General features: G+C 58.1%; 3 protein-coding genes across 7 annotated transcripts; 1 reads left to right on the top strand and 2 right to left on the bottom strand.

Annotated features, from left to right (window-relative positions):
* Positions 1-1,041: 1,041 nt before the first annotated feature.
* SSR4 (signal sequence receptor, delta) lies at positions 1,042-6,257 on the bottom strand. Of its 2 annotated transcripts, none has more exons than XM_012661997.1 (6): positions 6,014-6,257; positions 4,120-4,235; positions 2,364-2,438; positions 2,086-2,175; positions 1,685-1,750; positions 1,042-1,456 (listed from the first exon to the last, which is right to left on the bottom strand). In XM_012661997.1, the coding sequence occupies exons 1-6, from the start codon at positions 6,078-6,080 to the stop codon at positions 1,352-1,354; spliced, it is 519 nt and encodes a 172-aa protein (XP_012517451.1). In that variant the 5' UTR covers positions 6,081-6,257; the 3' UTR covers positions 1,042-1,351. The 2 variants fall into 2 exon arrangements, with proteins under 2 accessions (XP_012517451.1, XP_012517450.1); XM_012661996.1 differs by having other exon boundaries at positions 1,303-1,456; positions 4,120-4,238; positions 6,014-6,256.
* Positions 6,247-15,320, top strand: IDH3G (isocitrate dehydrogenase 3 (NAD+) gamma). Of its 2 annotated transcripts, XM_012661994.1 has the most exons (13): positions 6,247-6,532; positions 10,434-10,475; positions 10,745-10,756; positions 11,032-11,129; positions 11,540-11,652; positions 12,887-12,947; positions 13,068-13,200; positions 13,477-13,610; positions 13,930-14,032; positions 14,135-14,281; positions 14,622-14,716; positions 14,802-14,862; positions 15,117-15,320. In XM_012661994.1, exons 1-13 carry the CDS (start codon positions 6,449-6,451, stop codon positions 15,216-15,218), a joined length of 1,185 nt encoding a protein of 394 aa, XP_012517448.1. In that variant the 5' UTR covers positions 6,247-6,448; the 3' UTR covers positions 15,219-15,320. The 2 variants fall into 2 exon arrangements, with proteins under 2 accessions (XP_012517448.1, XP_012517449.1); XM_012661995.1 differs by lacking the exon at positions 14,135-14,281.
* A 44-nt stretch (positions 15,321-15,364) lies between these two features.
* SRPK3 (SRSF protein kinase 3) lies at positions 15,365-19,926 on the bottom strand. 3 transcript variants are annotated; one of them, XM_012661992.1, is made up of 16 exons: positions 19,871-19,926; positions 19,669-19,799; positions 19,407-19,515; positions 19,188-19,275; positions 18,799-18,886; positions 18,179-18,285; positions 17,943-18,108; positions 17,831-17,856; positions 17,225-17,354; positions 17,099-17,138; positions 16,899-16,999; positions 16,715-16,815; positions 16,253-16,360; positions 16,106-16,175; positions 15,934-16,026; positions 15,585-15,769 (listed from the first exon to the last, which is right to left on the bottom strand). In XM_012661992.1, exons 1-16 carry the CDS (start codon positions 19,924-19,926, stop codon positions 15,585-15,587), a joined length of 1,599 nt encoding a protein of 532 aa, XP_012517446.1. The 3 variants fall into 3 exon arrangements, with proteins under 3 accessions (XP_012517444.1, XP_012517446.1, XP_012517445.1); XM_012661990.1 differs by having other exon boundaries at positions 15,365-15,769; positions 16,899-17,138; positions 17,225-17,357; XM_012661991.1 differs by having other exon boundaries at positions 16,899-17,138.
* Positions 19,927-20,885: the final 959 nt, after the last annotated feature.

Below are 20,885 nucleotides of genomic sequence, written 5' to 3'. Positions count from 1 at the left end.
CCAGCTCTTCCTAGGAGCCTCCCCACTTTCCCACAGACTGCTTGTCAGACGGACCTGGGCTGCAAGCTGGCCCCATACCCCCAGCCCCTCCAACTGCTGTGCTGGCAGAGCCCAGGCAGAGGAGCGAGCTAGATACTGAGGAGCCCCTGCCCTCCTTTTCAAGTACAGCCTCTCTGAAGGGTTGTTTCTCCCTAGTTACAGCCATGGTGAGTGGTCGCCCAGGCGCCTGGACTTTGCCAGCCGGTCCCAGTGACCCTTCACTGATACCTTAGAGTAGGCACTGTCACAATGTCACAACTGGGAAGGGCTCACCTGGGATTCGTACCTGGCCCTTTTGTACCCCAGCGCCCTACCTAATGAGCTGTTGGTGGCACTAAGGAACACCATTCAACTGGCCAGTGCCCAGCATGCACCAGGCCTATAAAGTAGGCCGGTAGGAGGGCTGCCTGCAGGCATCCTGAGAGCACTGGTACTCTTTGGAGAGGGAGTGATGGGCCCCTCAAGAGGCGTGGGAGTGTTTTCTAACCTGCCATCTGGAAGGAAAAGCACACTGGGAAGTGGCACTGAGCAGCCAGGGTCTGCAGGGACTATCCCCCAGGACAGCGGTGTGCTGCAGGCAGCTGGTTCACGTGCCACTTTCAACCACATCAGCAAGATGGGGGTGCTCACTGCACTCACTGAGCAAAGCACGGAAAGTGCCTCAGTGTGTGGCTTGTGCCCAAGCTCCAAACACAGGAGCCAGTATGAAGACAAGGCTGGCTGTGTCTCCATGTGTGACCGTGGTGCTGACTGCTGGATTTGGGGGAAGCTGGGAAGGGCCTCTGCCTTCTCTGACCAGGCCAAATGCCACTCCCACTGGCAGGTGTGGTAGAGCAGCCCTCCTCCCCGCCCTCCACTCTGAGCCAGGCCAGGAAGGTCAAAGGGCCCTTCCCAAGGCTGCCACAGGAAGACTCGCCCCAGACAGGTGGCCAGATGGAGACACTGCTGTGCCACAGGGACTGGGGCAAGAGAGAACAAGCAGAGTCTTCTTTGCTAGATGAGGTCATGTGCTGGGAAGGAGGGGGACAACCCCCATACCCTCACCCACAAACCATGCAGGCTACCAGGAGGGAGATACAGAGAAGGCAGACACATGGCACCGCGGGGACCAGACGGGGAAGGCTTCACTTGGGGAGAAAGGGGAGTCCCAGACCAAAGCCAGCCCCTTTCCCATTCAGTGCCTCTGCTGTCCAGGCAGACAAGGGGATACTGGGCCCCAGCATGCAAGCCAGGAGCCCTGTATCCCAAATGTGTTCGTGATGGCCAGTGACTGTTTATTGAAAGAAGCAAGGGAGGACTGAGGATGTGGCCCTCAGGCCTGGATGTGGCTCTTTGCACTGAAGGCCAGGTAGTAGATCACTAGGCCAATCGCTGCAGCCAGCACCTCAGTGGAGACCCAGGGCCCATTCCAGGTGCCCTGCAAGAAAGGAAATCAAAAGCCAGCTCAGGGAGGGACAGGCAAATGCACCAGCCAGCCCCAGTCACCCTCCATCAGGGGAACGAAGACATGCTGGCCAATCATGGCCAAGCAGGTAGGGCTGGGGTTGCAGAGACGATGAGAAATGAGAACCTTCACTCAACCCTGACCCCCCAAAAAAGAAGAGATGTGCCATGAGCTCCCTGTTCCCGAGACCAGGCCACTCACCCGATGATCCACACTGACTGTGAATAGAGGCAGGATGATTGAAATGTCCTCGTTATTTCTCTGAGCCTGGAAGGGAGGTGCTGGGGTCAGCCAGTGCCAGATGCGCTGCCTGGGTGGGGGCAGCTAGAAGAGGTAGGAACACTGCCCAAGACCCAGAAGAGGAGAGAAATGGGCAAGAGACATGCGAGGAAGGGCCAGCAGCACGGGAAGGTGCCCACCTGGCTCAGGACTTACTGCCAGCACCTCCCCCATTTGGCCCATCCTGCCCTGCATAAGCAAGGCCCCCAGAGGGCCGAAGCTCCAGGGAGAAGGGACCGCAGGGAGAGCAGGCTAGAGATCGCTGCGGAAATGGGATGTGCCCTCCCTCCTTCAGGCCACGGAAGACTCTAGGCCATACCCACCTTCCTTAGGAGGCTGTAGGATTCCTCATCGAAGAATCTGACCTCATAGGTACCTGCATGGGCGCTCTTGTGGTCCAGGCTCCAGGACACCTGGGTTGGGTGTGTTGGCAGGGGGTAGGCAGAGTGGACACATGAGGGCCTTCCCTGCCGGTGCCGACACAGCACTGTACCTGAGCCCACAAACCCTGACCCTGCTCAACTGAGCCAACCCCAGGGCTTCAAGTCATGCCCATGAGCAGGCAGCCTCCCTCAACAACCTCGAACTCGGCACCCCTTACCTGATAACGCCCCACATCCTGGCCCCGGGTGACAGGGAATTGTTTTCCACCGACATCAGCATAAAGAGCCATGTTCTGGGTGAGGAGACAAAGGGAGAATCACCTTCTCCCCTCTTGGTATGGGCAGAGGCCCCACTGTGATGCCTGGACTAGCGCCATGGCCTGTGGGCAGGGAGGCCAGGCCCAGCGGGGGGCTGCAGAGTGTCTGGCAGGAGGCACCGTGCAAGAACCACAGAGGTAGGCCTGGCACAACCCAGAGCCATCTAGGAAACCAACTGTCACTGTCTGTGTCTGTCTTCCCTGACAGGGGACAGGGTTATATCCCCCCTATGGCCTGATCTAACTTGACTCACAGCAAGCCTATTAACTGTGAACAGGGGTGGGATGTTCAAAATGTCCTTGTCGAGGGCCGAGCGCGGTGGCTCACGCCTGTAATCCTAGCTCTCCGGGAGGCTGAGGCGGGCAGATTATTTGAGCTCAGGAGTTCGAAACCAGCCTGAGCAAGAGCGAGACCCTGTCTCTACTAAAAATAGAAAGAAATTAATTGGACAACTAAAAATATATAGAAAAACTTAGTCGGGCATGCCTGTAGTCCCAGCTACCCGGGAGGCTGAAGCAGAAGGCTCGCTTGAGCCCAGGAGTTTGAGGTTGCCGTGAGCTAGAGCGAGACCCTGTCTCTACTAAAAATAGAAAGAAATTAATTGGACAACTAAAAATATATAGAAAAACTTAGTCGGGCATGGTGGCGCATGCCTGTAGTCCCAGCTACTCAGGAGGCTGAGGCAGGAGGATCGCTTAAGCCCACAAGTTTGAGGTTGCTGTGAGCTAGGATGACGCCACGGCACTCTAGCCTGGGCAACACAATGAGATTCTGTCTCAAAAAAAAAAAAAAAATGTCCTTGTTATTTCTCTGAACCTGCAAGGGAGGTACCAGGGTCAAGGGTTACCAAATGGCTGTTGAAGGTGTATTTCACCCAAGAAGTATTTTTATTTTTATGTATTTATTTATTTTGAGACAGAGTCTCACTCTGTGGCCTGGGCTAAAGTGCTGTGGCATCAGCCTGGCTCACAGCAACCTCAAACTCCTGGGCTCAAGTGATCCTCCTGCCTCAGCCTCCCGAGTAGCTGGGACTACAGGCGTGTGCCACCTCACCTGGCTAATTTTTTCTATTTTTGTAGAGACAGCGTCTTGCTCTTGCTCAGGCTGGTCTCAAACTCCTGAGCTCAAGCGATCCTCTCGCCTCAGCCTCCCGGAGTGCTAGGATTACAGGCGTGAGCCACCGCAACCGGCCACCCAAGGAGTATTGTACCAGAAAAAGGCCCACGTTCCTTCTTTGGACTTTTGCAAATGCAGGTCAGGGGCCGAAGCCAAGGTTCCTCAATCTTGACCTTAAAAACACCCAAACAGATGCACTAGCAAACAGCAACCAGAAAAGGGACAGAGGGGCCTAGGAACTGACCCTGGCCCTTTATCATGTTCCAGACATTCATTCTGGAAACAGTGGGGTATCCACCCCATGTTACTGTGTGTAGGCAAAGCACACAAAGGAGGTCAGGAAAATGATCAGTAAACGCTTGCTAGGGTTGGGCCTTGCTGTGTCCTGATCTCTGCTACACCCTGTGAATTGGAATTATTGTCCCTCTGTCGACATGGGCCCTCAGGTTGGGCTCTGTCAACTGCCAGTGAGGAGCACATCATACCCCTACACCCATCTCTCACCCCTGCATCCTCCTGGCTGAACCCCCACTGCCTCACCTGGACCCTGTTCTTGCAGGTCAGGGAGATCTCCACAATGAAGACTGTTTCGGTGGAAATGACAGCATCTGAAGTGGTATAGTAGGAAGGGGTGATCTGGGGCTCCACGCAGGCCTCTGCTGTGGGGAGGAGGCACAGAAACACCTGGGTAAGGCCAGCTTTAGTGTGCTAGGCTGAAAGCAGAAGGGACTGCAAGGCCTCACCTCCCAGGCCCAGGCAGCTGAGGAGACACAGGACCCTTCTGTCCCTTACAGGTAGGATATGGGACTCAGATTCAAGTACTCAGTTCGAAATGCAGTGGCAAAGTGGGATGGCCATGAGGGAAGGCAGGGGAGGCCTTGCAGAGGTGGGAGTTCCTTGCAACAGTGAAGGAAGAGCATGTGTGTGTTTGGGGTTGGTAGGGCCTGATTCACTGTACAACTCACATCAGTGCCCACATCTACAACGGGCAGGCCATGTAACAGCCTGCCTGGGCCCTGAAATACCCTGGAAGCCCAGGGGGACAGGCCAGCCTCAATTCAGAGCCATGCACAGCCCAATTTAGTGAAGGCATCCTCGGCAGAGACACCAAGTGGGGTGCAGGCAGTACACAGGGCTTTCGAGATGAGGGAAAAGGTCTCTGCCCCCAGCCAGTTGACAGAAGGACAAGAGTGGTCCCAGTGTTTCCCGAGGGAAGCAAATGGGAGAGGCTCTGGATCTGGAGGCACGACTTGTCCCCTCAAACTGGGCAGCTCTGACAGAAAGGTCCCTGGCTTAGCAATCTCCATAACCACAGAGGACCACAGCAAAGGAAGGGTGCCACCTACATGGGAGGGTGTGAAGCAAATGCTACCCCAAGTGGGTAGCCAACTGTTCAGCCAACTGTTCTCCGAATGTGATGCCCTGGCAGAGTGATGGCTTAAGCTAAGGAAATCAGAGGAGGTTTTGGGTCTAGACAGCAGGAGGCAGATGCCTGGGAATGGCGGTGGGGGGCAGTTCTCAGGGAATGGGTCCCACAGCCCTTCTGTGTCCTGCTGAGTTGGGCCTTTTTCCTGTGGACACTGTGGAGCCCCTGAAGGGTTTCGCAGCCAGGTCTGTCCTTTGGAAATGTCCCTGGCTACAGCGCAGGGAATTGCTGAGGGGTGGGTGAGAAGGGTGCAGGCAGGGAGGCCAGTGAGGCTGGTGAAACACTCCAGGCACCAAAGGCGCTGGCATGAAGTGCGGCAGAAGAGTGAGCGTGCAGAAATCAGCCCCACCCAGCCCAGGACCCAGGCCGGGGGCTGGCTGCTGTAACAACCTCCTAAACACCCTTCTGGACTCCAGTCAGAGCTCAACCCCGCCACCAGGTGTTAAGAATCACTCAGGAATGTCACTCAAGGAGACTGCAGCTCAGCTCTGCTTCTGAAAACCCTGGTATGGGGCCTGGCACTCAAGGTCCGCTCGCCCCTCTCTTGCTCTCTGCCTGGAACGTCCTTGCTCCCTCTCCTCACTTAGCTCTCACTTCCCGAGGAAGCCTGGCCCGCACAGCACCGGCCCATGTGGCTCCCCGCCGCGATCGCTCTGCGCTCTAGAGCTTTGCTCCTGGCAGACCCTCCTCTGGGAGCAGGAGCAGGGACATGTGTCACCCTGCTAGAGCTGGGGGCCGGGAGACAGTGGAGACTCTGAGACTTTTCTTCGCATGAGCAGACAAGGAAAAGATATGGCTGTTTCTCCCAGCAGCCTGGCTGCTGGGTAAACATGTGTGGTGCTTTTGGTTGCCGCGCCCCGAGGCGACCTGCCTCTCGTTGGAAGGCCCAGCCCCCAGCGACGGGCCCGAGAAGGGCCAGACCCCCGCTTCGCCCGCACCCCTCCTCCCCCCAGCACCACCTGCGTGGGACAGAGGCTCGCCAGAAAGAAGCTCTGGCCAGGCCGCTACCTGAGCAGCATGAGAGGCCGGACAGCAGGAGTAGCGCCAGGGCGCCGAGGGATGCCATCGTCGCCATCGCCTCTTCTCTGCCGAGGGAAAAAGAGAGCGACCTGCCCTGAACACGAGGGTCAGACGAGGAAGCGCGACGCGTAAGTGGCAGCGGCAAGCCAATCACGCGCCGGCTGGCCCAGCTGGCCTCGTGACGTCGCTGGCCGCACTGACGTGTCCCCTCCCCAAGCCGAGGCCCAGCTAGTCGCGCCCCCCCACCAAGATGGCGGCGGCGGCGGAGGCGCTCTAGGCGCCGGAAGGGGGCGTGGGAATCGGCGCAGCCGCGCGCGTGCGCAGTGCCCGGCCCGAGCCTGCCTCGAGGACTTCTCGCCCTAACGAACTCTCGCGAGGTCGGTGTCTGCGCGTTGGGACGTGAGGTGGCTCTCACTTTCCATCATGGCGCTGAAGGTGGTGACGGCTGCCGGCGGCGGCGCCGCGAAGGCAGTACTCAGGCCTGCCCTTCTCTGCTGTCCTTGGGAGGTGAGCGTGGAGCAGGCCACGGGACAGTCGCAGCGCTCGCTGGGGGTGAGGGTTGGGGGACAGCTGCTCTCGGAGCAGCCTGGAGTCCGATTGGCTGTGGGCCCCACGCGGGGCGGGGAGAGGGCTGCACGCCAGGGTTGATTGGCCGCCTCCGCTGTCAGTGAGGAGATTGTCCGAAGTTGGCCCTGGTCCGGCCACCCCTGGGCTTTGCACTTGGTGGCGGAGGGTCTCTGGGCAGGCCGGGAGAGTGTGCCGTGGCGGCCAGGTGTCACTTCCTTCCTTCCAAGTGTCCTTGTCGGAGCCCTTCTGAGACAGTCACGTGTCCCGGCCCTCCTTTCTCGTACCGCTTTGGGAATCCCGTTCCTAGAGTCAGATCCTCTATGGGTTTCCCTCGCTTGGACACCTTTGCCACCTGTCTTGGTGGCAAAGAATCAGACTTTGCTAGTCACCCATGATCCCTCCCACATTCTTAGAGCCTCAGATGCCCTTCCCTTTGAGGCTCTTGGAATGGAAGGGAGCCAGTGTTTCTGAGGATGGCGCGGGCGGGAAGCTGTGAGGGAAGAGGGCATTTCTTGCGAAGTTCTGTGTCTGGGGTCTTGGTTATTCAGGTTTGATTCCTGTTTCCTTACACACACTTAAGATGAGGATAACTTAGGTCCCGGGTGGGTTGGAAACCATCTGAAGCAGTAGCAAGCCAGCTGGCCCCAGGATATAAGAGATCGGGCCTCCAGGCCTTGCTCCTCCACTAACCCATTGTGTGGCCCTTGGCCAGTCCCCTCCTCTCTTTGGGTTCCAGTTTCCCCGCTGTCCAGTGAGGGGAGGGGTCTCAAAAGATCCTGCCAATACTAACCCTTCCAGAACGTTGTGTCTTTGCTGACACTCCCCATGGACACTTCTTTTTTTTTTTTTTTTTGAGACAGAGTCTGGCTCTGTTGCCCTGGCTAGAGTGCCATGGCGTCAGCCTAGCTCACAGCAACCTCAAACTCCTGGGCTCAAGCCATCCTCCTACCTCAGCCTCCCGAGTAGCTGGGACTACAGGCACGTGCCACCATGCCCGGCTAGTTTTTTCTATATATAATTTTTTTAGTTGTCCAGATAATTTCTTTCTACTTTTAGTAGAGACGGGGGTCTCGCTCTTGCTCAGGCTGGTCTCGAACTCCTGACCTTGAGGGATCCACCCGCCTCGGCCTCCCAGAGTGCTAGGATTACAGGCGTGAGCCACCGTGCCCGGCCCCCATGGACACTTCTGCTTGCTATGTTTCCTCCCTCTGATCCCTGCGGAAGCTTGTGCCTTAGGGAGTTCTCTTTGAAATGCTGACTTCCAACTTGCTGATGAAAGGACAACAGTATATAGAGGCTTTCTAGAGGCATTGATGGCTCTAGCAGCTGGGTTCCTGTAGGCTCTTGAAGATATTTGTCTCCTCTCTGACCTCCCCTGTGTGAGTGTGCTTGTGTTTGTTGGGGTGGGAGTGGGGCACAGTGAATGATTGGTAGTTGGGCAGTGCCTTGACCTGAGACTGCTTTTCCTGGGTATGAGAACCTTTAGAGAGGAGCCCCAGATCTTGGGTCCCACTAATTGGGGCTTCCTGGGAAAACATTCAGCTACCCTTGGCACTTGATCGAACAGAAACATGCCAAAGAGCAGACCCTCAGTAGGCTTAAGATGTGGCATGTGGGGACCCTTCAGCAAGAGCACATACTACCCTGGACCCCTTTCTTTCTCTGTACCTATCAAAGGATGATGGAAGAGCAGGAGGCATGTGCATATCCCATCCTGCCTCATACTGGGCTCCTTTGATTGGAAACTATACAGGGCAACCTGGGTGCAACCTTTGTGACCCCCTGAAGGAAAGTGCCTGCATCTGTAAAGTAAGGTCAGGGAAGTCTCTATCTGGGGAGCTCTCTGGGTCATCGGCCAAAGCCCAAAGGAACCTCTGGTGTAGGGACCAAGTGCAGGAGAGGTTCAACCCTGGTGGTGATGTTGCCATCCTTGGGGGAGGTGCACAGGCTTTCAACCAGGCCCAGTGGGGGTCCTCCAGAGGCTGGCTCACCTACTGCCACAGTTAAAGCCTAGGAGGAGTTACTGTTGGAAGCAGTGGGAGTCAGCCCCACCTCCCCCCCAGGGATACCAGCCTTGAACTCTGATTGGAGGGACTGGTGGGTGAAGGGGCAGGCTGCCTTAGCACAGCTGGAGTCCCTGCTAGGGACTGTGTACAGCTCACATAGCTCCTCTCATGGAATCTTTCCAACAGTCACCTAAAGTAGACACCTTTGTGGATTTCAGATCAAGACACAAAGCCATCTCAAGAGTAGCAGATGGTAGATTTGAAGCGAGGTCTCCTAGTCTCTATTTCTTTCTTCATTTTCTGATGTGCTTGTTCACTCAGCAGTGTTCCTTGTGTTCCAGCTTTGGGCCAGGCACTGTGCTGCATACCTACCTAGAGTGGCAGTGGGAGACCAGACAGACACGGCTTCTGCTCTCAGGGGCTTAGGGGTTAGGGAGGAGGCAAGGCAGCCATAACCTGGAGAGATGTCCGCAGATGGTGGGGGAAGAGAATAGGTAGGGCCTTGCAAGCCCAACTTAGCAGCCATAGGGCATCAGGGAAGGCTCCCTGGAGGAAGGGCTGTCTTAGCCACCTTCTGGGCACTTATATTGAGAACCTACAAATAAGATGAATCCAGACCTTGACAGGTGCTAGAAAGGACACAGAAAAGTCCCAAGTGTGCCTGTGGCTGTAGATCCAGGTGCTGCACAGATCAGCTGAAGTACCCTTGGGGCTCTGGTCCTAGTAGTCACCACCTCCTAACCCCAGACTTGGGCCAGTGAGTAGCACACCTGCACTGCCAGAGCTTGTGCAAGTGGGCCACTTATGAATGCTGCCCAGGTGGACCCAGACAGGGAACGGTCAGACTCCGCCTGTGCCTTCTAGACTTCTAGTGGGAAGGCACAGCTCTTTGAAGAATGGCCATGGTGCCTCTCCCATCGGCTAGAACACTCTGCTGCCTGGTACGCAAGTGGCAGAGTGTCTCTAAGTGACAAGGAGGACCTTGGCTCTGCCACTATCTCGAATGTGTTCCTAGGTGGGCCACAGCAGGGAGGAGAGGAAAGCCCTCCTGCAGTGGGACCTGGGACATGGGCATCTTTTCTCCTTCCAGGACAGTGGGTCAGTTCTTAGCACCTGGCCTGCTTGGCTTAGCTTTTACTCTGAAGCTGTCAGGTGTTTCCTAATCGGGGGGTTGGGGACAATTTGTCATCTCGCTAGACCATGAAGCAGTTTTGCAGTCCTTTCTGAAAGCCTTCCTAGAGATTGAATCTGTTTTCAATCTTCTAGAAATGGCTGGATTTCCATACACATTTGCTTTCAGTTTCTACTCTGGGGGGCCTTTCCCCAGGGGGCTGGCAGTGCTTGTCTCAGGGAGGCTTGTTATCTCCCTGTTCTGCTTTTTCTATGGTGATTGTGTGCCGCTTTTGTAATAAGGAAAAATGATAAAAGAAGTGATAACATTATTGTTGTCATGGACCTGTGGTTTGTTGTAATGATTTCCCTATGGTACCAGGTTTAGTTTGCCAATTTTCCCATGTTACAAATGTCACCAAGCAAGAATGATTGGCCAAGGTAGAATCAGAAGCAAAAAAAGCGGGGAGACGTACATTTTTAAATAAATTGACCAAAGAACTGAAGGAGGCAGGAAGGGGCGAAACCACTTTGCATGGTGCTTCAGTGGGCCAGTCCTTGGAAAACAGAGGCTTCGGAGCCATCTGTCTGGGGGCATATTGTGTGCTATTGTTCACAGGATGGTGGTGCACAAGTGGGGGTGTATCTGCGCACAGTGCCAACCCTGGGCAACTTGACTTTCTGACCTGGACGACAAACATTGGTATTTGGGTTCTTTTTGCCAGGTTCTAGGTGCCCATGAGGCCCCCTGGAGGAGCATCTCCTCAGTAAGTACCTGCCTGTGTGTGTGTGTGCGCGCGCTTACACATGCGTGTTTGTGTGCATGTATGTGTGTGCACATGTGCCCGTGCCTCTTTGCCCCCTGGTCCTCTGCGTCCTTCCCTGTGAGGTGCGGTCTCCAGAGGTTACCCACTTCTCCCCTTCCCTGAATTGTGCTAGACAGCATCCCCAGGAAAAAGGCCCCAGTTCCTTGGTCACAGCCTTGTTCTTCCAACCTTGGCTGATTATGTCTTCTTCCTTTCTGTTTCCCCTCTAGCAACAAACAATTGTGAGTATTCTTCTCTGCCTGTTTGATTTGGGGGCTCTTAGATGCTTTGGGGTTGACCAAAGTCCAGATAGGGGTGGGGACTGCTGCTGACCAGGGAGTCCCAGATGAGCAGCCCTGTGTGGGATGGGCGTACCCCAGTTTGGCACCTTGCAATTAGCCAGCCTTTGGGATCAGTGCTGGTGGGCAGAAGGGAACTGGCTTGAGCTCTTGGGCACTGAGCTTGGGAGCACTTGGGAGTACCTGAAGGCCCACCTTCGCCATCCCCTTCCTTCCAGCCTCCGTCGGCTAAGTATGGTGGGCGGCACACAGTGACTATGATCCCGGGGGATGGCATTGGGCCAGAGCTCATGTTGCATGTCAAGTCTGTGTTCAGGTACAGAGACCCTGGGCCCACCTCTCCTTGCCTTGTCCCTCAGGGAGGGTTGTTCCCTGGGCCCAGCTGGGGGCCCCTGAGAGCTTTGTGCCAAGAGGATACCGGGAACACCTGGTGAGGTGATGGCAGGAGGGCCTGTGAGGCCAGGCCTTGCATCCCAGTGCCTCTGATCCTGCCAGTCTGGCCTGGACATGGGGAAGGTCGCACCGGTCCTGGTAACAGTGTGCATTGGGGAGTTCAGGCGTGTCCCCATCAGTCAGTGCAGGTGGGCCCAGTCTCTCCCTAGCCAGAGCCAGGTCAGGGCAGGCAGCAACAGGGGAGGGGCCTCTGCACCCGGCAGCCTGGCAAGCTTCCTGGAGGAGGTGTGGCGGAGGCCCTGGGCCAGCCTCCCTGACCCTGCTCTGCCCCAGGCACGCATGTGTGCCTGTGGACTTTGAGGAGGTGCACGTGAGTTCCAATGCTGATGAAGAGGACATCCGCAATGCCATCATGGCCATCCGTCGGAACCGTGTGGCTCTAAAGGGTGAGCTCCGGGGCCAGAGGCCAGGGTGGGGCCCTACGCATGATTCCTTATATCTCCAAGCTGACCCTTGTGGGGCCCCACGGCTCTGATTTCAGATCTTCTCTGGCTAGAGAAGACCCTTGTGCTCGGAGACTGGGTGGAAGCTTCTGTGGGCCTGTTCATGCTGTGACCCTGAGATCTTGGTGGAAATAGCTGTGTGTGAGCCTGTCCAGTGACAGGCTCCCTCCCATCCCGCTCGTTCCCTTCTTAGATAGCCCTCTCTGCTGGGGTCAGCTTTGATCCTCAGAGTCTTTCTTCACAGACCAGATGTCACAGAGATGCAGTTCTGACCCTCTGCCTGCTGCCTTGGCTCTAGCCGGCAAAGCTGTGGATGGCACAGATAGGATTCTAGCAGCCTTTCTTGAGTTTGCCTTGGTTTGGTTCAGGTCCTTAAACTTTTTCTGTCACTCATTCTGCAAACTTAAGCTAATTGCCTGCTCTGTGGGAGGAGCATGTGAGCAAAGATGAACCCAGGTAGAGCCCCAGGCCCTGGCAGTCAAGTGGAGGGGCCTGCATGCCAACCACAGGGTGCCCTGGGCACTCTGGGTGAAGTTAGTGTGGGCAGGGTACAGTTTGGAGGGATAGGTGGCCCTTGTGGGCTGCCGAGAAAAGCCTCTCTGCTTGGTACCCTCTCACTGCCTGGTCCCAATGGCAACTGGCCCCCTGCTTCCCTTCTTCTGGATGCCCTGGGCCAGTCTGGCCTTGTCCAAGCAGCTCCTGCCTGCCCCTGAGTGGGGGCTTGTGTGGTACCTTGATGTGGGGCCTGACAGTAACCATGGTCAAGGTCACCCTGCTGGCGTTGGCCTGACCAGCCAGCCTGTTAGTAAGCAGGAATGGTCACTTTCTATTGAGCCAGACCCTGGATGGGCGATGGCATGGCCTGCTGGCCAGCTGCCAACCCTTCTTCATTCATTTGTACATTCATTCACCCAGTAAATAGGGTGCCTTCTATGTGCCAGGTGCCATCTAGATCCTGGGAACCCATCAGTGAACAAAACACACACACATGCCGCTTTGCCCTCATGGGGCTTACGTTGGAAGTTGCATTCTAGTATACCACGAAGTATTTTTGCTGCTGAAATCTCCTCTGATTCAAGCAGCCTTTGGCACACATTCCCTGGGTCAGGAATGTGACACCAAGGCTGAGCCTGGGGGGGCCCTCTCCAGCCTGCCTGTCTTGTTTTGTGTTCTGTAGGCAACATTGAAACAAACCATAACCTGCCACCATCCCACAAATCCCGAAACAACATCCTTCGGTGAGAGCCAAGCGCATGGGGCTGTGGCTTGGTGGGGGCCTGGGTGAGGTGTGCCAGCAGAGTCTGGTCCTGGCCAGCTGCCAATCAGGCCTAGCCTGCCTCTTCTCTGTCTCCTCCCAGCACCAGCCTGGACCTCTACGCCAATGTCATCCACTGTAAGAGCCTGCCAGGAGTGGTGACCCGGCACAAGGACATAGACATCCTCATCGTCCGGGAAAACACAGAGGGCGAGTACAGCAGCCTGGAGCATGAGGTCGGCAAGGCCTGGGTTACCCTCTTGAGTCATGGGGGCTAGGGATGAGCTTGGCCATGGTCCATGTTGAGGGGAGACCTTAAAGAACCAGAAACAGGCATACCTCAAAGCGTCGGGGCCTGTGCTTAAGGGAGAAGCCAGAAATACCGAGAGACAGGGCTGCTTCCCACTGTGCCCTCGTCGTGCCAGCCCACTTGGCCAGCTTGGCTCTCCGATGGGCTCTCTGAGGCAGGCCCCAACAGGACACGGGTCCCTTCTCCCCTGTCCCCTTCTCAGAGTGTGGCAGGAGTAGTGGAGAGCCTGAAGATCATCACCAAGGCCAAGTCCCTGCGTATTGCTGAATACGCCTTCAAGCTGGCCCAGGAGAGTGGGCGCAAGAAAGTGACGGCCGTGCACAAAGCCAACATCATGTATGTCCCTCCCATCCTGCCCCCTCTGTGAGTAGCCCTGAAGCAGCTATAGCAGCCCACTTGGGCCTGCTCTCAGGGCCTTAGCATCCAAGACCTCAGCCACCTACCAGGGGGCCACACCACACCCAGGTGTGTGCCCTGTTGCCCCGGGACCTTGCCACAGCCCACACTTAGGGGAGGTGGAACAGGGTTATGCCCTTGCTGCAGGTGAGGAGCAGGTTAGAAGTTAGACCTCAGCCTGCCGTGGCTCTCTGCACACCCTGGCCCTCTGGCTAATTGTGATGGACCGAGCTAGTGTCCTGTTCCCTCCCCTTTCTAGGAAACTGGGTGACGGGCTCTTCCTCCAGTGCTGTAGGGAGGTGGCAGCCCGCTACCCCCAGATCACCTTCGAGAACATGATTGTGGATAACACCACCATGCAGGTAGGTAGCCTACACAGCTCTGTCACCTCCTGCCCTGGGTGCCCTGTGCTTCTTGGACTCGTGCTCCCAAATCTGTTCCTCAGCCCCTTCCTTGCCCCACAGCTAGTGTCTCGGCCCCAGCAGTTTGATGTCATGGTGATGCCCAATCTCTACGGCAACATCGTCAACAATGTCTGTGCGGGGTTGGTCGGGGGCCCAGGCCTCGTGGCTGGGGCCAACTATGGCCACGTGTACGCAGTGTTTGAGACGGTGAGTGCCACCAGAAACGCCAAGGCTCAGGTGCAGCCCCACGGTCTTCCCCTTACAGCCTTGTTGTGGTATGATTCCCGTAGCATGCTGTTTGACCATTCCAAGTGCACAATCCAATGGTTTTTAGAATATCCAGAGTCGGGCAACCATCGCCACTGTCTCATTCTAGAACGTTTTCATCACCCCAAAAGGAAACCCTGTCCCAATTAGCAGACCCTCCCCAGTCCCTCCCTAGCACCCACTCATCTGCTTCCTGTCTCTGGATGCTTCACGTGAGTAGAATCATCTGCTCTATGTTGTTACATTCTCCACCTACTCTCCTCCATCTTGCCTCTTTTAGGCTACGAGGAACACAGGCAAGAGTATCGCCAATAAGAACATTGCCAACCCCACAGCTACTCTGCTGGCGAGTTGCATGATGCTAGACCACCTCAAGTAAGTGGCTTCCCAATGCCTGGCCGTGAACCTGCTGGTCAGCCTCTAGGCCCTGAGGACCGAATCTGGTTCTCCCCTCCTCTAGGCTCCACTCCTATGCCACCTCCATCCGCAAGGCTGTCTTGGCGTCCATGGACAATGAAAACGTGAGGCTCCTCTTGTTCCCTCCCGTGCCCCTCAGCCTCCCTCCTCTAATCCGGATTGACTGGGGCCTGGGGCCCCAAAGTGAGGATAGTACCAGATAGATAGGGTTTCTGGGCCTTAGCTGGTACCACTGCCCCCTTGGTGGCAGTTCCAGCCCCTGCAAGCCATGGGAGACAGTGGGTAGCCATGGGCCACCTGTGAGGTGGAGGGTGTTGGCGGGGCCTGGTGTGTGCCCCAGCTAGCCCATCTCCTACAGATGCACACTCCAGACATCGGGGGCCAGGGCACCACATCCGAAGCCATCCAGGACATCATCCGCCACATCCGCATCATCAATGGCAGGGCCGTGGAGGCCTAGGTTGTCTCTGGGACCATCCTGGCTCACTCCTCAGATCCCTCCCTTACCCCAGCACCCTCAGCCAGCTCGGTAGGCAGACCCCAGAATAAACTAGCTTCTGCCCCAGCTCTTGGCCACGTGCTTCCCTCACTCTAGGACGCGGGTGCTTCAGTTCACACTTTATTAAGAAAGAGACACACACACTTCTTTCCCCCTCTGAGGACTCTGCAGGAGGACCGTGAGCAGAACACATTCTGAAAGATGGGCCTGGTCCCTAGCCCTGCATCTGTCTGCCCTGCCATGGGGGTGGGGGGCAGAGGGCAGCTCCTGCAGTGCGGCGGGAGTTGGCCTGCTTCCCTCAAGGCACTGAGAGCTGGGAGGCAGGGCTTAGGGGTTGAGCCAGGGGTGCTGGAGGCAGTCGGCCGCGCTGGCCCGCTTTTCGGGGATGTACTCCATCATGGGCAGCAGGAAGGCGCTGAACTGCGTGGCCTGCTCCAGGGGCCACTCATACTTCTCCATGAGTACCTCGTATAGGCCCCAGTGCTTGAGGTTGTGGATGTGTCGCAGCTCTCCTGAGGGTGGGTCAGGTGGGCGTCAGGGTCCGTCCCCAGGCCTGCCTGGTACTTGGGCTCTGCCAGGAAGGCCTGTGGCTTCTGGGTTCCCTCTATTTCAGAACACAAGAGCCCTGCCCCACCCTCCCCACGGCCAGGTGGCTTGAGCCTGCTCAGGTACCCACCTCTCCGGTTGAAGAACTCCCGGGAGTAGCGGCCCGAGAGGGCGAAGGCCGGGGGGATGTCTCCCAGAAGCTCCACGATGTGAGCGATGTGGTCTGCGGACGGAGAGGAGGTTGGGGTGCAGGTGGGGGCCTGGGAGGCCCCGAGGCTGAGCCCAGGGCCCGCCTGCCCTACCCTCATCGCGACTGTAGTCTTCTCCAGAGTGAGGCTCAAACAGGTAGTCACCGGTGGCCAGCTCAAAGGCCTGGAAGTTGGGAAGAAGGTGAGGCTGCTGGCAGGAGAGCCAGAGGGCCTGGGCGCAGAGCAGCCCGGCAGGCGTACCATGCACGCCGTGCTCCAGATGTCCGCTGGGGGGCCGTATTCAGCGCCGATCAGCACCTCCACGGCCCGGTACTGCCGCGTCTGGATGTCCTCAGTGAAGTGCTTGTGCTGGAGGCAAGGGGAGCCCTGGGGACAGGAGCTGGGGACCAAGGCTAGCCTGCCCCAGTGAACCCCACGCCCACCTCTGGTCTGTGCACCCAAGGAGCTCTGATGGGGCTTGCTCTGAGCCTCAGGGTCCCCACATCTCCCTGGAAGGGGACTGGCCCCTTCCTAGTAGGCCCCTGCCCCTTGCCATGGCCCAGTTCTGCTGACTGGGCAGGACTGATGCTAGCTCGTGCCCCCAGCTGAACCAGTGGGTCGTGTGTACCACAGGCCTGTAGTGGGGGGGCTCCCCAAGAGTGGGCCTGTGCCTCCACCCTCATACCAAGGCCCCCAGCGCTGCACTGCAGGGCTCTGTCATACCACCCAGCAGGCATTTCCCAGGTCCGCGATCTTGACCTTGATCTTGTCTGCGTTCTGGGGCTCCAGGGGGTTCACCAGGAGGTTTGAGGCACCAAATGATGCTGGGGAAGGAAGAGAAGGGAGAGAGACTGAGCTGGTCCGACTCCTCTTGGCCCTGCCACCTGGTGCCCGCCACTCAACTTACTGCTGGGTGACAGGAGGCCCCCGGTCTCACGCTGAGTGGACGAGCCAGAGAGGATGGAGCCCGAAGCAAGAGAGAAGAGGGAGCCCGAGAAGCCGGAGCTCTGCGAACAGGGGCTGAGGCTGCGGTCACCCGCTGGGGTCGGGGAGGAGGAAGCTGGGGAGGGGCCTGCCCCGGCCCCCCCAGGGTGGCAGCCTGAAGAGGAGGTGGAGCCGCTGCCCCCCTCTAGTCTTGAGCTGGAGTCTGAGGAGATGAGGTAGAGGCAGCATGTGAGCGTGTACCATGTGGCCCATGCTGCGCTGGGGCCCGGCACCCCTCCGGTGCCTCACCCTCGGCCTGAGCCGCCGCCTCCATGGCCTCCAGCCTCTGCAGGTCCCGCAGCCGCTCCTCCAGCAGTCGCTTCTGCAGTTTCCGTTTGCGCCTCATCTTCTTCCTCTTGTTTTTGGACAGCTTACCGGTCTGCTGTCAGAGCCAGGGTCACCCCAAGGTTCCTGGCGCCCACCCCTAGTCAGCCTGACAGTGGGAGTTTCCCTGCACACCCAATAAGGGACAAGGCCTCCAGGCCCCAGGGCTCCCTTGGATGCCAGAATGTGGCACCACCACCCTCTGGCCCACCCTTGGCACCAGTTCCTCACCCATCTCTCTGCCTCCCTGCCTGTCCCACTCCCTAAAGCTCTATAGGAGGGAGAAGATCTGTTCCCTGTCCCCTCCCGACCCCACCTAAGGTGGCCTGAAGTGACCATTAGGAGAAGACACAGTGTCCTTCCACTGAGGCGGTTTGGGACATGTGACCCACTCTGTGCCTCACTCATCCAGGCAGGAGTGCCATGGAGGTGGGGTGGAGCCAGTGTGGCTAAGGGCCTGAGCTTGGAGAGATGGCCCCAGTTCGCTCAGGCGGAGAGAGGAGGCATGGGCAAAGGGGTATCCCGACTTACCAAGACTTCCTGGGGGGCGGTGCTGACTGGGGTGCGGGGAGAGAGGAACAGAGGCTCAGGCAAGAGCTGAGGCCCAGAGGCCCTTGCCCCATCCTGTACAGGCTCTTGGTACCTGTGGAACGGGGTGGGGGCGGGGCCCCTGACTGCTGCCACTCCGTGGCCTCGGCTGCCAGGCGTCTGATGTATGCATCGCCCACACACAGCAGAATGTTCTCAGGCTTGATGTCTGTGTGGATGATCTTGCACTTGGTGTGGAGGTAGTCCAGGCCATGCAGCACCTAGGGAGGGCCACACCTGAGCACCAGCCCCAGCTGGGCTGGACTGGGCAGCCGAGTGGGTAGCACTCACCTGCCTCACAATGCTCTTCACACAGGGCACAGGCAGGCCCTGGTAGTTGGACTTGATGATCCACTTAAGGAGCTGGTGGCCCAGGACCTCCAGCACCATGCACACGTCTGTGGCCAGGAGTGAAGGTGGCCAGTGGGCACACAGCTGGGGCATAGGCCCCACCCACCCTCAGCCCCAGGCGGTCCTGGCGGTCACCATTATCCCAGCATTATTTATAGTGTCCCTGTCACTCGAGGTGTGCCGGTCAGGATGGTACATTTTGTGGTCATACTAGAGAGGGAACAACTGGAGGGGCAGAGATGGAGGCCTTTCAGGCCTGCCTCACCGCTATGCCCAGTTACGTTAAAGGGCATCTTGGCAGTCCCCCAAAAGGAAGGCACTGCTGCAGAGGCAGCCCCCTGTCACTTGGGGGTAACTAAGCAACGTCCGTGGATCACTAACAACAACCTGGTCTCCCCCCGTGTAGGCACAGTTACCCAAAGGGGTGGGGTTATTTCATAGACTAGTGCCACTGGGAGGGATAAAGCCCCATCGTGCAGATCAGCAAACTGAGGTTCAAGTAGCTGGGAAGGCATTAGTTGGTCCCTTTGTTGCCACACTGCTCATCCAGCAAAGGATACGGACTCCGTTAACGCCTGAGATCCTGAAGTCATCAATGAGCTGGACAATGGTCTCTCTTTTGGGGTCACTAGGGTCGCTGTCCCGAACCTGGAGCAAAAGCCAAAGGACCACAGGTGGTTCCAACCTGCCCCTCACCAACTGTTCCCTTCGGCATCCTCTGAAGCACCTCTCCCCCACACCCTTCCTGCTCCAGCTGGGTCCTGCTGAAGGGAAAGGCCACTGGCCCCTCCTGTCCCTCTGCCAGGTCCTCCCACTCCGGCAGAGCCAGCTGGAGTCTGCCCCTCAGAGCCCCGCCCTGCCCCGCCAAGCCCCAGCAGGCCCTGCACCCACATCACCAGGCCCCAGGCAGCTCCAGGGGAGCTAGGAGAGGGTAGGGGAGGTGCCTCACACATTTCAGGAGCTTGATCTCATCCACAGCTGTCTCTGTGTAATGCCCTGCACTCTTCACCACTTTTAGGGCCACAAAGCGCTTGCGCCTGCAATACCAACGCCCTTGTAGGCTGCGGCCCTGGCCAGAGCCACAGGGGTACATTGTGGTGGCCCCAACCAAGGCCAGCGGCAGGATCCCAGCCAGCGCTGTGCCCTGAAGGCAAAAGGGGACACTCACTGGATGTCCCAGCACAGCCAGACGGTGGAGAAGTGGCCCCAGCCCAGCTTGCGCACCACGTGGTACCGCCCATTGAACAGGTCACCGATCTTCACTGGGTAGTAGCCGCCTGCCGAAGGGAGCTGATAGATCACGGGGGACCTCTTCCTCCCCTACCCCCCAGGACAGCTCAGCCCAGCTGGCCATCTAGCCCACTTGGGCCTGCTCTGTCCAGGGCCCCTGCAGTGGCATATGGCTGCATGCGCCCAAGGCCAAGCCTCACCCTTGCAGTAGTCCTTGGGGTCCTCCTGTTCCTCGTCATCAGAGCCCAGGAGCCCCTGTAGCATTCGGGGTGCTGGCGTGGCCAGGGCTAGTTCAGAGCCCGAGGACTCGGGCCCGCAGGAGGCCTGCGAGCTGCAGGTGGGGTGGGCGGGCAGTGAGCGCGCGAGGCGCCAGGGGCCCCGGGTGCCCGGGCCGAGCCCTACCTGCTGCTGCTGCCGCTGTCTCCGCCACCGCCACCCCTGCCCGCACTGGCACTCATCCCGGCTGTGGCCACGCAGTCCGCAGCCCGCAGCTCCGGCGCCCCAGGCGGCTACTCAAATGGGGCCCTGCCGCAGCCTGCGCATTTATAGCCTCGGGCCGCTGATCTCACCCGCCTTTATAAATAGCCTCCCAGCTGCTCTGCTGTGGTCAAGGTATGTGTCGCGGGGAGGGGGCGGCGCAGAGACAGCCCTCCTGCTCTGCACCCGCCCTAGGGGGAGAGGGGGCTACTGCTTGGGGGCAAGGTGGTGGTGACTTCGTCCCCAGGATCAGCCCCCACAACCCACCTACACCCGGAGGAAGTAACCGTACCCCAGGCCAAGCCCCTGCTCTCCAGGGCTGATTACGGAGGGCCACCCTTGAAAGGACATGGTTCACATGGTGACTTGGTACCCTACCCTGTGCCCAAGGGCACTGATGGTGCTTTTAGAATGTTCTCAGACTTCCCACTTGTCCCTGTGGTATCTTCCTGGAGGAGACCCCTCCCATTCCTTTTGGAGCCCCATTTCCACCCACTCCTAGAAGGTCCTGCTTTTCCTGTAGCTTGTCACACCTAAGACAGGTGGGAGCCAGTGCTCTCTCTGAATCACTGGGGACACTGGTATCACTGGGGACACCCGGCAGAGGAGGGGTCAGGGCATGAGCTCAGGGCACCTCATCCACCTCTGGGGAACAAGCCAGCCCATAGCCACTGCCCACCGTGGGCCACCTGGGTCCCCATGAGGGGGCATTTGAAGCCTCCACGTGCTGGCCACTGCTGCAGCATGGTTGGGGGATGGGCAAGGGGCCCCACCTGAAGCCTGGGGGTACCAGCGTGGGGTTTCAGCAGAGACCGACAAGCACCTCTGCTCTTAGATCACTGTGGCTGCTTCAAGAGGGGGACAGAGGGGCAAATGTGGAGCTGGGAGGCCAGCTGGGGACCATTGGGGGCCAAATGAAGCAGAGGTGGCTTCGCAGTGA

Source organism: Propithecus coquereli, unplaced genomic scaffold (assembly GCF_000956105.1).
Source record: "Propithecus coquereli isolate 6110/MARCELLA unplaced genomic scaffold, Pcoq_1.0 Scaffold748, whole genome shotgun sequence".
NCBI lineage: Eukaryota > Metazoa > Chordata > Mammalia > Primates > Indriidae > Propithecus > Propithecus coquereli.
The sequence above is the reverse complement of the archived record's forward strand: the minus strand, read 5'-3'. Positions and strand labels throughout refer to the sequence as shown.